Source organism: Osmerus mordax, chromosome 10, assembly GCF_038355195.1.
Source record: "Osmerus mordax isolate fOsmMor3 chromosome 10, fOsmMor3.pri, whole genome shotgun sequence".
NCBI classification, from domain to species: Eukaryota; Metazoa; Chordata; class Actinopteri; order Osmeriformes; family Osmeridae; genus Osmerus; species Osmerus mordax.
Window position 1 is genome coordinate 2,972,138 of NC_090059.1, and position 14,493 is coordinate 2,986,630.

At 43.9% G+C, this 14,493-nt stretch overlaps 1 protein-coding gene across 1 annotated transcript in view; it reads left to right on the plus strand.

Annotated features, from left to right (window-relative positions):
• Positions 1-14,493, plus strand: part of LOC136950420 (disintegrin and metalloproteinase domain-containing protein 12-like) — a 99,901-nt gene that overhangs the window by 42,595 nt on the left and 42,813 nt on the right. Inside the window, exons 4-8 of the mRNA XM_067244752.1 lie at positions 6,438-6,516; positions 9,063-9,139; positions 10,396-10,585; positions 13,699-13,764; positions 14,179-14,250. Of these exons, the coding sequence (XP_067100853.1) occupies positions 6,438-6,516; positions 9,063-9,139; positions 10,396-10,585; positions 13,699-13,764; positions 14,179-14,250 (484 nt within the window). The remainder of the gene's footprint in view (positions 1-6,437; positions 6,517-9,062; positions 9,140-10,395; positions 10,586-13,698; positions 13,765-14,178; positions 14,251-14,493) is intronic.

Consider the following 14,493-nt stretch of genomic DNA (forward strand, 5'->3'; position numbering starts at 1 on the left):
TCAGAAATTTTAGTGTTACTGTGGCTCTATTATCTCAAGAATTTGGCATTGTATAAAGTTGCAAGTCAGCAGGTTTATTGCTCAGTACCAAATGATGTGCAGTGTTCGTTGGCAGGTTTGAGATTGTTAGGATGAGTGTTTTGAAATAATTAAGTATAAACATGTTCAACGCCATCTTGAGCTGAACTTAACAGTGGAGCCATGGATCTCGCGATAAATAATAATAATTACAATCACCCCCAAAGGGCACTGCATTAGCGTGCACCACCAACAGGCACTGCTCTAGTGTAATTATAAAGGCAGGTTTATGTGTCTTTGTCTGTGTTTTTGTTTATCTGTGGCTTGATTATCTCTAGAACCGTGCATTGTATGAAGTTGAAATTCGGCAGATGTAAAGCTCCCAACTGTATACTGACAAATGTTGGGACAGGCCTATCTAGTATTCAGTTTATCTAGAAATGTGGGAATATCTAGTATACCGATACCTAGAATTGTGGGTACATCTATCTAGATATCTAGAAATGTCTAGAAGATCTAGACATGTGGGTAGAGCTACTCCAAATTTCTCTATTCAGTCTTTTCTGGTCTATAATGTATTGTGTCAGTAAACATGAACAAGGACACTGCAAAAGAACTGCTTTCTGTAACCGAATTCCCCGTTCCTTTTGCTCGATTCTTATGGATGACGCCCGGCCTGCTTCTCTTTTGTAGTCTGCTTCATCATCCTCATCATCATTATAACCGCCATACTTCATTAAATATTAGGATTGCGTTCCTCCCTTAATTCCAATTAGTCCTCTGTTGTTGAGTAGGTATCCATCATCCTGCTGCTGTAATTGGTATCCTTTTGAGTCATCCATCACCGACACCTTACATAAAGATGACACCGTATTGATTTTGCCTGGCATGCCTGGGCTTAACAGCATCAATCTCCAGGTGACAGCTTTGGCAGTACTTGCGTGCCACCGTTGCTAATGTGCATTCTATTAGACGGGCCAAGTCTGACCAATTAACCACCCAGGAACGGCGAAGGCCCCGAGGTCTACCAGACATCAGCAGACGTCAGGAATTGTAATGAGGCGCCAAGTCCCAGAGACTGTCAGCGAGTCCTCTGTGACCCCATTTCTCTGTGTGAAACTAGTAGGAGAGGAGTTCGTTTTGCCTCCCACCCTCCCCATGTTAACGAGACTAGAAGGACATGGTTTCAGTGTAGCTGACTGCTCTACTGCTCAACCAGTAACGAAGAACTAGAGCTGTATTTTCCTTCCTGCTTGCTTTTCCTGACTAGGCCGAGCCCTGAGCTGGATGTTAGCTAACATTATTAGACATTATTAGGCTTAAGTCAGAAACATCCACCATAGCTTGTTTGTTCTCCTCATCAACCCCCTTCCATCTCCCCACCACCAGACACACATGCACACACACACTCCTTGGCACAACTCTTTAGCTGGCACATCCACTGTAACAGCTGTGTTCATGCCACACACTGAATGGTGGGAGCTGAAATGAGACAGGCTGAAAACAGACTGACAGACAGGGGAGGGCAGGGCAGCCAAGTCCATGGTTCTGGCCCTGATGTCATACAGAGATTACAGCCATCATGACTTTCTTTCTCCTGGAAAAATAGCTCTTGCAGTGAGGAGATGTTGGCAGTGTTGACCTGGAGACATGCTACTGTTCTCCAATCTAAAACAATTGTTCACTTGTTACCTTCCACATGAAAGCGAAGTACATCATTTCAAAGATGATGAACTTTCCCTGATTAAGATGTTGGCTGCGTTTAATGAGACAGGTTGGGCAGGAGGGGGGTGGCTGAGAAATCAATTGATATTGATTCAACTGGTATTTCAGAGACGGGCTTGAAGAGCCCTGGTGTCGATGTTGTGATCAGATATTGAAATTAATGGAGTAGTTCATTATTAAAGAGGGTTTCAGTGGAGATGTAAACTGATATGACCTCTCTTCAATGACAGGATGTCATTTTATTGGGACAATTGAGTGCACTTAGATAACCTGATTTACTTTGGCTTCTTATTGATTGTCGCTTGCACAGCAAAAAGTGGGCTTATTAATTTCAATGGTTACAATTTTGGAAGATTCTTCATCCTCCTAGCTGGGGGTTGAACCCAGACGTTGTAAAAGTGCTATGCCTGAATACAAATTAATTGGCCAGATTAGAAGACAGAATTGGGCTATTATGGGACCCAGATTGGTGGTTATTCATATCTTACACAACAAGCTCTCTATAGGACATCACTTTCCCTTTTACCTTTTCTCCACCTGTCTATTCTCCTTGACCGGATATCTTCATTAAAATCTCTGCTGGTGTCCTTGCCACAGCCACTCTATTCCACTGGTTATTTTGACCAAGTCCCTACCACACCGACCAGCAGTGTGAGACCACATCACAGACTTCCTCAGATCTCGGATGGCAGCATTGATAGCGTGTCTCAGACTACAATTCATGGAACAGCAACTAAGTAATTTGTATTCATGCTTTGATGATATGACGTGATGACTTGATGCTCATGCTAAATTCATACAGCATTCATTTTGGTCATGACATGCTACTGCATTATTGTGATGTTCATGGGTTCTCTAGCAATTTGTGTCTGACACAGATCATTTAGTTTTCTCACCCATCTCCGCTTAGGCCTAACATCAGAAGTTGCAGCTGTGCTTTGACCCTGATAAGATTGTATCACCATGTAAAACACTTGAAGGAACTTACACTGTCAGACAGGCAGGCTAGAATGACTTTTCAACTCTTACAAACATGTTGCCCCAATGATGTTATAGGACATCCATTATGTCATGTCTTCCACTTTACTTGAATTCTGTTGTAAGTGCAGTCAGACTAGCATTTGGTACCATCAAACAACATGGATTATCTTCATGAGAAAGCTATTTTGTCTGGGCCTGTTTTATCACTAGCGGGAATCAATTCTAGAGAAGTCGAACCCATAATTTGGTGCAGAAAACAGGTTTGACATTTAGCGGTTGACATTCAAGAAAATCTCAAAGTGTCTTCTCTCCTGTCTGTCTTTCATATTCACTGGCAGGTAAGCAACATTACATTGTTTCAACTGTTGAAGGTTTATTTTTATCTTTCCGTCAGAGACGGCCTGCTAAACATAGCTAACATAACTGGTTTTTATGCCTATCTAATAAGTACAGCATTACCTTAGAGACAGTACTGAACGTTTCCATCCTAGTTGTGAGGTACCTAGCAATGGGGGTGACAGAAACATGTTGGTGGCCATCTTGCTGTTTGTCATATCCTTGATCTTGTAGCGGGGTTTCCTCGTTTAAGATTAGCAATACTTAATTTATAATAAAGTATGTAGTTCTTGGGGGCACCACCTCTTATTTGTTGAAGGGACAGAGGAAACCTTATTGAATAATATTGAATAATAGCCTTTGTAATAATCAGTCTAATCTTAAGTAGTGAATTCTATGAAAGTAGAGCAGATCAGATAACGTGAGTGATACGCGAATATTATACACAATGATTTATTTAGGAAAATGTAATTATAATGAACAAATACCAGATAAGTTATGGGTTAGTCAGAGTAGTACAGTGGCTGGATGCAAATGAGGGCGAGCAACACAATGGCTGTGTAGAGCGCGTGTGAAGGGGGGAGGGAGAGAGAGAGTGAGAGAGAGGTAGAGAGGGACAGGTAGGCCTTTCTGGTAACAATGGACGAGCAAGGGCAACTGACTTAACGAGGGTTAAGTTAACTCATTTGTAAACTACAATCAAACATCAACAATTTAATCACAACATGCCAATATGTCACAAGTAAGAAATATTGCAAATCGCAGTTACTTTTGTCGGTTTGAAGAAGGAGTCAAAGGTTCGTTATGTCCAATGAATAGAAAGCGGAATCTCTTGTCAAAGTTCCGGGCGCTCAGTGAATGTGCCAATTGAGAGGAATAGGTTAGAGAGTGACGCGTTCACCTCAGTTTAATCCTACGAACAAGCGGGGGTGATTGTACGTTTGGGGTTTATACTCCAAAGAACAAGGGGGGGGTTCTTCCTTATAAATCCTTTGTCTGATACTGTGGGCCGTGTGGCCTCTGTTTCTGACCCCATGCTGGGCCAGAAGCTTTGAAGCTTCTCTTCTGGGAGAAGGACAAAGGGGGAAGACCCTTTCCTTGTCGGGGGTAGGAGAAGGTGTGATGGTACCGTGTTTTGTCTGTGGACTGTGCTACAATCTGTTGTGTCACAAAGCTGTCACCTGGGGCAGGTTCCCCTTCCATGAAGTCATTGATCAGTGTTCCACCCACACAACCCCCCCACCCCCTCCGCGGCAGGCCAGTCTACTCATAATGCATATGAAATGGAGGGCTCAATAACTCCCCCCCCCTCTTCCCGCGCCTCATTAACTTCCTGCTGATTGATAAACAGTGAGGTGTTGCCACCGCTGTGCAGCGACAAGCTCCACTGGAGTTCGATGGCAGTATGTGTGTGTGTATGCTCGCTTAGCCGGTGGTGCGTGTATGTGTGTGTCATCTTCCACCTACAACTACACTTTTGTGTAGCAGGCCAATTATGTGGTCTTGGTGATACCTACAGTATGAGGGGGGTATTGGTGAAACCTACAGTATGAGGCGTAGTATTGGTGATACCTACAGTATGAGGCGTAGTATTGGTGATACCTACAGTATGAGGCGTAGTATTGGTGATACCTACAGTATGAGGCGTAGTATTGGTGATACCTACAGTATGAGGGGTGGTCTTGATGGTTCCTACAGTATGAGGGCTGGTCTTGATGGTTCCTACAGTATGAGGGCTGGTCTTGATGGTTCCTACAGTATGAGGGGTGACCAGGTTTCAGTGGACGTTGTAATATGTATGCCCCCCTTTCATATTTACAAATTACTCTCCATAGTGTTACATACAGAATTCCTACTATATGTGTTTTCTCGAACATAATGTACTCTTTGTCCCTCCCCCTAGTGTACCCTAGTTTACATGGTATAGATTTGCACCTCAGACAGCAAAGGACCTGGTATTTGTTTGCGAGAAGGTTGGACTCTAAGCCTGTGTGTGTTTGTGTGTGTGTGTGTGTGTGTGCTGGACAGATGTTGTGGTTCTGCCTGTCCGAGTCAGACAGGGAGGACTAATTAAGACTTTAACTCGTCAGAATAACACGTCATTTGATAGGACAGCCCACTCTCTGCAGCCCAGCTTTGATCCCCTGATAGTTTCCAGCTCTTTGGCTCAATAAAAGATATTAACAACACTGGCTTGCAAGCAGGCTATCTACAACCAACAAGTCCAGCACCAAATGCTGTAACCTCACACTCCCAAAGCCCTTAGTGGTGAGGTCAGTAAAAACAATCCCGTCCGCTCCTGATAGGCGTTTCTTCAGTGCGGATTAACAGCCGCTAACCATCATCTTATGGCACGCTCACACACACTGAACCCACTTACATGGACACTCACACGGCATAATCATGAAGTCATCATGGAGTCGTCGTCGTCGTCCCCCCGACAGGTGTTGATCCCTCCTCCCCCCCTCCCCCTGTCCTCTGCTCCCCAGCCTGGACTGGCTGTCCTCTTTCCCACTGAGGGACCACACTGACCTTGGTGAATGTATGGTAGAGCAGCCAAGAGAAGCCCCTGTTCCACCCCTCACCTCCTACCCATACTGATGTCCATCTACAGGGCGGGGCGTAGTGGAGAGGAGAGAGAGGGAGGCAAAGTGGATAACAGGATGGGGGGTGGGGAATGGCAGTGAATAAGATCTCTAATTGGGTTTACCCGAGACAGTAATGTTTCAGTCATTCATCTTGCTTTGTTGACGTATTGTGTAAACGGACCACATGGTAACCTCTCCAGATTCTTTCACTGTGTAATGGAAGGATTGGTACGATCCATCTCTCCAGATTCTTCCACTGTGAAATGGGAGGATTGGTACGATCCATCTCTTTTTCAGTTTGTTTTCCCTTTTCAATGTGGTAATGAAAAACTCTCCTATAAAAACTCCAATGTCATTTACAGACCAAGCAAGACATATCTTTTTTGTTCATGTTAATTACACTTAATTACAATTCAAGGTAACGTGGACATATCTTACCTTGAACTAGCTATGTATTGGTATTGAGTGTGACATGCTCCATGTGACAGAACATGCAGTGTGCATGCGAGTGTCTGTAGAGTGAATCTCAATGCATCTCTGGGCCAATCCACTATCTCCCAGAGAGGACCCCTGCTTTATATCACTTACAGCTGCTTCATTCAATTGAGGCTTTCCTAAGGCACAGCTAGTTTTGACATCAAGTCACACTGCTTTGATCGCACTATTTATCTACCTTCGCTCGGCTGGCAGTGGTGGAATAGCAAAAGCCTTGATGATTGATGATCTGGAGCTAAGCCTCAAGGGTCACTTTTAAACTGAACATCTGTTGTTTCACCATTTTACCTCTAGGGGGCTCTTTGCGCAGGACTACACAGAAACACATTACCAGGATGATGGCAGTCCAGTCACCCGCTCCCACAAGATCCCGGTACGGTATATAGCCTAGTTTCTAATCATTCCTACTGGAATCACTTACTCTTTGATCTGTTTGGTTGTATTCTGGTGGACAGTAGACTTAATGTGTTATATATTTATTGTATTTTTGGTGAACTCCGACACTTGAATGTGAGATTCCTCTCCATTTAGTAAGGAATAAAGGCAGTGCTGATATTTCAGGGGTACTCTTTCTCAAACCATCAAAACAATTGTCTTTGTTGATAGATACAAAAGTGTTGGTACAATGGGCCCATTCTCTGCTACCATAGTTGTTGTTGAAACGCAGACACATCAAGGTGCCCCACAAAAGCTTGGGTCTTGAAACAGATCTTGTAATGCATGGCACAATTTCAAATCAAGACCTAGACAAAGGTACTTCTAATTACGGATCATGATCAATTACTGTCAACATCCAACCATTACGCGAGGCGTTTGTATACACAACCACAATTGGGAAGCATATGAAGTTACACAAAACAAAGGGTTGAATAGGGTGAGGATCTATCCAGAAAGGATTACTGTAACATACTGTAGATCTCTTCCAGCCCAGTACTGAAGTGAGATGTATGTTCCGTCCGGAGCACAGTGTGGGGTCCAGAACCAGTTGTGTTGGGACTTGAGGAGACCCATCCCTGACCGTGCTTGGCCAGCTCAGCACATTCCTGCCATTCCACAGGTCTCACACAATGAGGGAGTTATACTGGGCCCAGTGTGGAAGGGAGCTGAGAAGCCCCAGCATAATAACACAGGAGAGTGTATGGATGGTCTGGCTTTGTGGCTATGTGTGGGGACAAAATGGATGCCCTTTTGTGGCTCCATCATCCCATCTCCTCCCCACAGTGAAGACAACTCCAGATCTTTGTTGGCGTGTCTGGCTGCAGCTGGACCGGTATTCACAAAACGGGACGGACGTACTGTTAATGTATTGGGCTGTCTGTAGGGGAGGAGGCCGGGGCCCCCCAGAGGGTTCAGCCTCGTGTCAGAGACGAGGCGTTCTTGGGGAGTCAGTCAGGAGGCTCAGCCTGTGTCTGAGGCCCATCAGCCCTCCCCATTCTCATTTGGCTTCTTTATTGCTCTCTCTGCTCCAGTGTGCTGTAACTCTTTAGACATATCCTCTCCCACCCAGAATCAGTACCATGCCAGGTACCATAGACCTTGAAACTCTGCTTTTGCACAGTTTTTTAGCTGCGTTTGCACAGTTTTTAGGGGGTGTTACAAGGTTATTTGTAAATAATTACATATTTGGAAAACAGAATTAATAATAATATATCTGGATAATCTGTATAATATATATGTATGAGTAATAAAGAGTTGGTTCCAATCGCAAGGTGTAAAGCGGAAATTTGCCTCACCCTAGAACAATGTCAGCAAATTCCAGTGCCATCATTGTCTTTAGAAAGCCTAGAAACAGACGGTCTATTCATATCCCCTAAACTAATGCATCACAGTCAGTGTTCCATCAAAGATGCATAAGGGTTGGCATTAATGCAGGGTGCTATATCCAGCCTCCTGGCTTTGCTCTGTTACAATGTCTATCTATATTTCATGTAACGGGTTTTCCTGTCTTCCCACACCTGGAGATCTGGCAGGTCTCTGGGAGGAACAGGACTGTCGAGGAGATGGGACAAATGAGAGGGAGGGAGGTAGAGAGAAACTGAAATAGTGAAGTTCACTGTAATAGTCATGGAAATGTAGGCTGAGCCATTACAGGAAATAGTAAGAAACACCAACCTTCAACTACACCGGCAACTTTATATGTATAATGCAAGACCAAGTTAGCCACTTCTGGCTTGCCTTCAGCCGCAGAAAGACATCCGTTCAGACGCTGAACCTGCTGAATCAGCAGGCACCCCGAGCTTCTTAATTTAGCTGAGAGCAAAGCGGAAAACCCACATTTCTGTGTTTTGCTACTCGTGTGTTTGTGTGTGTGTGGGAGGGGGGGTCTCGGACCCCACCTGTGAGCGGATTTCATCGACCAGCAGCCAGCCATACAATAATATTGGAGGAGTGGTTTCCACCCTAAACCAGCCACTTCCATTCAACAGACAGATCTGGGGCCTCATGTATAAACCTCGCATATGAACTTTCCAATCATGGAAAAAATAGGTGTGTGACTACACACATTTCCATACAGATTTCAACCAGGCGCATTCTGAAGGGGAGAAATGATGTAGGTGAGGTTGACTGAATGAGAAAACACAATTTACCCAACCATCCTCCACCCCCATCCTCCTACTCTCCCTACTCAGCACAAATACCCTTCTTTCCCTTTTGACCCATCAGTCCCTTCATCCCACCCCAGGAGGTCTGGATTATACTACATGTCAAACCCAGTAATCCTCTTGGTAAACTGTAGCTCTTGATAGAACAGAGACAGCATTAGCTGGCCAGCTGGACAATTCCTTGACATCTATCCATCTTAGACTGCTTAGACCGGTGTTACTGAACATAAATATTGAAATGTTTGGTTGTTTTTTAAGTTGACCCCGATACTCTCGACCTGGTTTCTGACGGCCAGTTGTGTGTGTTTTCTTCTAGGTGAACTGCTATTACCATGGCGAGGTGGAGCGGTATGCCCTCTCTGACGTCAGCCTCAGTGCGTGCGCTGGTCTCAGGTGAGTGGGTCAGCCGCAGGGCCGACTGGGTGGATCGGGGAAGGTCATCAATGCCCTGCCGAGCTATGAGATCAGCCTTAGTATGATTCTGCTCCACGCATCAATGATCCCACAGATTAAACAGTTACATTGGCCCAAAGCAAGGGCATCTCCTGTATCTGGCATGCTCCCTAGTTATGTCCATAAACCCTGTTTCTCACTCTATATGGTCACTGGAAGATACAGTATGTATGAAGGCATGTAAACTCAGCCTAATGATAAATTATGACACTGTTGTTAATGAGCCAAGACCATATCTACACAGGGTGATGAGAAACAGTCAGTGAGGCTGTGGACCAGTCAGGGGTTTCAGGGCTGGGGAGGGCTCACAGTTGTCAGAACAGGAGTAATGGTCCTGGTAATATTGCTGGACAACATCAGGAATGTTTTCTGGAGAACCAGCCAATATGTCTGCACTCTCCAAGGAGTGATACGGTAATTGTTAAGTCTGTGTATTTTTTTGGCCATTACTTTTTTCTTTTGTTTCTGCAACCTGTCTCTAGATAGACAGATGCTGGGAGCTCATTTGACTAGAAGTGTTCCATTGGTGCACAAGCCAAGACAAATTGCTCTTGGTTTGAGTTGGCAGCAGTCTAGGTTTGGGGATTTTAATGTAAGTTTATGTGGTTGTGAATGTTGTGCGAGGTTGCTAAAAACTGAGATGTTGGCCAGTCTCAATGGATGAAGATGTCACTTTAAATCACTGTGGCCTCTTTTTAACGTGAGAAAAGTTTGCATGGAGAAATAGGAGCCCCCATCATTTTGGCAACATCAAGAAGTGGATACTACTTATTAGGTAACATGTCTACCACTAGACTTTTCCCCCCATAGCTAACAACAGTAGCCATTTATTAGGAAACCGCTGATCTGCTACGGATGCTGTTGAGTTAATCTGCTGCCATGGCTCCTGCTAACCACAAGACCAATTCACTACTGTAGTTTCTAATGTATGGTGTTCACCCACAATTCCTGCTGATTCTTTGAAAACAGACCTGGGTTGAATGAGTATTTCCCTCAAATAAATATGCAGGTTTCAAAGCACCATATTCTTTGATTTATAATCGAGCTCACTCAATGTATTCCAAACATTTTAGACACTCCATTTTCAAGTCTGGCTTTAAAACTAAATACATGCATTGACATGCCTTTGTTTTGAAGTGTCTAAAGTCTATCAAGTGTAAAAAAAAAAAAATGTGTCGTGTTCCTGTGTTTCCCAGGGGCTTCATCTCAGCAGGGAACCGATCCTTCGTTCTGGAACCGTCAAATGATCCCGCCAGTGAAACCCACTGGATCTACAGGGCTGAGCATCTGGACATCTCCGGCGGCACCTGTGGCCATGGTTTCAACATGACCTTGCCTGAGGCACGTAACCTGAGCCACACTCCCTTCAGGGACTTCAGCACCAGGGTGAGCCCCGGAGGATTGAATACCAGAATGCCATTTTATCACGCTACATGCTACAAGATAAGCATACCTGTATTCTAGGAAAACATGTTTAAGGTACCCACAAAAACAGCTTCGTATGGTTAAAGCATTTACCTTGATTTAACAGACTTATGGGTAAGTGGGCGCCACCTGTAAACGAGGTGGTGCCTTTGGAAAATATTTTTTTGGCGTGTTTTTTGGCGTCTTATCTATTCCCAGTCCATTAAGGATGAAGAGAGTGTGGAGTGGGAGTGGAAAGCGGCTCTGCTGTGAGTGGAGTGCCCGCTCTGCACTCCAGATCAGATTGCATGCCGTTTATCATCTAGCAAGGGCCTTTTAGCAGCCTTCTCCATCTAGATTAAAACAAATTGCTCTCCTCTGAGCGCAAGCGGAAAGAGTATACTTAAATCTTATTGAAATGTATTAAATGATAGCTTAATTCATTTAATTATCTGTTCTAACTATCTACACAGTTTTAATTGTACTTAAAATGGACAGATTTTGTATATTAACATACTTATTGACAACTTTAATAGATTAATAAGATTCGTTTATATTTTGTAAGTATACTTTAAGTATTATCTGGTTTTGTTTGGGCAGCTCTCTCTCTTTCTCTTTCCCTCTCTCTCGTGCTCTCTTTTTCTCCCTGCTGCCCAAGTGTCCCAGATTGTAACCATAAATCTGTTGGGAGTGGGCCCTCCAGCAGAGGCATGCGTTCACGTTGGAGGGAGGTGGAAGTGGTGATGAGGAGAAGAGTGAGAGATAGGTGCACAGGGGAACACTGCCTTCGCTGATGTCTATCTGGCCGTTGAGAGATTGTACAAGCGGAGCGCTACGCTGTGATTTATCGGTTCAATACAGAGACTGGGCGATTCTGTTGGGGAGGAGATGGGGGAGGGTGTTAGGATTATGGTTTCTATTTAATGCGTCGTAAAGCATAATAGAACATAAATACCTACACAGCATTGGGATATGGTGTATATTAAAACTGATGTCATTATATTGTTCTTCATCCCTGGATCTGTAAAATATGTTTTCTCAGCATACTACAGTAGAAACATAAATAGTTTTTTCGACTGGAGCTTTCAAACCATATAGTGTATAGCAAATCTTTATGTGACCATATCAATTGGATTGTTAGTGCACAATTCTCCCTGAACACAGTCTTGTAAGCAGTTGACCTTGCATCTAATATTATCCCCATTAGCGTCTCGTCTCTCGCATAAAGGGAAATTTATTTTTATACTCCAGTTAAGTTGGAGTAAAATATATATTAATATATATATGACCTTAACTAACTTACAGTTAGGTCCATAAGTATTTGGACATTGACACAATTTTCATCATTTTGGCTCTGTATACCACCACAATGGATTTGAAATGAAACAATCAAGATGTGCTTGAAGTGCAGACTTTCAGCTTTAATTTCAGGGTATTTACTACGTTAAAAAACATTGGGTTTTTAGGGCAGAATGATTGTTAGTTCTGAGAAGTTAAGACACTAGACATTATCTGGGTAACATTTCCTGACAGTACACACAGTACACACTGATGTCTGAAGGATATATATGAAATGGAATTTGTGTTGTGAGTACTTCGATGATTCAGCACTAGCTAAGGGAAGGTGGAAGGAAGAGAATTAGAGAGAAAGAAAGGTTGGGCGGGTGGACTGTGGGGTTGAGAGAGACAGCAAAGGGGAGTGGGGAAGGGTTAGAGAGAGGGAGAGGTAAAGGGGAGATGGAGGGAGGAAAGAAGAAAGTGGGAGAAAGATAAAGAGAGGGGGGATAAAGGAGGGAGGCAGGGGAAAGGGAGGACTATTCCAATGATTTATGATGCTCTGAAAAATATGGTTTTATTCTTCAGGGTAAGGGATTTATTTTCTCTGTCTCTCGATGGCTTTTTATCTGATGACATTGCCCCCCTTCATTCAATTAGTATTGTGCTTTTATGCCCCTGCTATCTGGGAAATGTCAGGACTGAAGGAAATTGCTGCCATAGCACACGACCCACCAGTGGAGAGAGAATGGTCAACCTTGTAGACAAAACCCTTGATGCAATACAAGATATAAAGGGAGTGATATTTTCTTAAATGGAAGTTGTCATCGAGAGACAGTCCTTGACTCTGTAATCTCCAGAACAGTAGTGATGGTAAACAAGAACGAAACAGGAGCGGCCTGGAAATAGGAGCTAACAGGGTTGTCATTTCTAACGAAAGGTGTGTGTGTCTATATGGGGCTGTAGAGAGTGTGTGTGCTCGGAGACAGCTGACATTGTTGCTGCCAGAGAAAGCTATAGATTGGGCCACTCTATGCTGGCGCTAGAGAGTGCCCGAGTGACGATGGTTAGATTGAGATTGAGTTAAACGCTGAGATTGTGTTGCTAAATCACAGTCTTTTCCCACTCGCAACACAAAGCATCTGTTCCACAGCTGGAAGCCATGTTCCTCTGGTTCTGGCTGAACTTCAAATCAATATCATCTCCACAGTTTCACTAACCCATCTCCTGCCATCTAAGTACGCTGTTAAAGACATTGTGAAGCAGTCACATAAATCAATGTCTGGCACAGACACACACGTCTCAAACACTGATGGCTCTGTGGCTGTGTGAGATTAAGAGAATACGTCCAGGTGTTTTGCAGTCAAACAGTGTTACGAAGTGTGTTGGTGGAGATCTCCAAACCTTCTGATTTATGACTTAATAAGGCCAGCCACGTTATCATGGGTCCATGTGACCTTGGCTAATCTCATTCATTGAGTCAGACAGGAAGCCATGCTGATTGTTTGGCAGCAGCTCAGTGTTGGTTCCCTCATGTGTGGGCTGTGTCGTTCAGGTGTAAAGCCCTATCGAGTGCAGTGTCTGCTATATGTAGACGGCCCTTTTTAGAGGGCTGTAAAGTGTGTCCTCTCTGTGTCCTTTCCTCTGCCCTCCTATTTCTTTTATTTTCTCCTTCTCTTTATTTTTTCCTTCTCTCTCCCTCCCTTTCACTACCTTTCTCTCCCTCTCTCCCCCTTCTTTCTCTTTCTCATGGTATGCCCCTTTCTCATGGTATTCTTTATACATTTTTACCATCCCTCTCTCTCTCATTCCTTCTGCAGCACAGGCGACATGCCCAGAGCACCACCAAGTACGTGGAACTGATCATCGTGGCTGACAACAGAGAGGTAAGCAAGGAGTAATCTGTGGTAACCAAGGCCAACCTCAACTTGACCTCTGCCCCTTACTGTCACATCCCACGGGAGTGGGTGGCAGTGGGTGGACACAGGTCACCCGCTGTCACCCCAAAAGACACACATCAGATGGCCCATTCCCAGCCTTCTGTTGTGTAAAGTATGTTTTTTAATTCAGTACCTCACTGTAGGACAGCAAAGACTTCCTCACTTTCTCTGTTAAGACATTTCACAGTTTGACAATAAATCTTTCCCAGTCCACTAGTATACATATTATGATGCTTAGTTTGATAAAGAATTTGAGAAGTCGTGTTTGAGACTTTCTAAGGCTATGTAAGGAATTGGGATAGTACACAACTACACAGTTCTGAAGTATTGACAATGTTCTACTTTACTGTGGTGTTCCAGTTCCAGAAACAAGGCAAGGATGTGGAAAAGGTCAAACAACGCCTGGCTGAGATTGCTAACTATGTTGACAAGGTAACGACCAGATCTGTAGCCCTTCCCCCCCCACACAAACACACACACATGCGCACACACCCATACTAACACACATACACACCACTCTCCAATGAAATATGGTTTATTATCCATTGCTTTAGTCAATCCAGCAAAATCGAACTTACCGGTTCATAGAATAATGAGTGGATGATTGAATATATACACCTGTTCATGAGTACATGAGTTTGAACTTGTGAGTTTAGAGTAATGTCACAAAAAAAA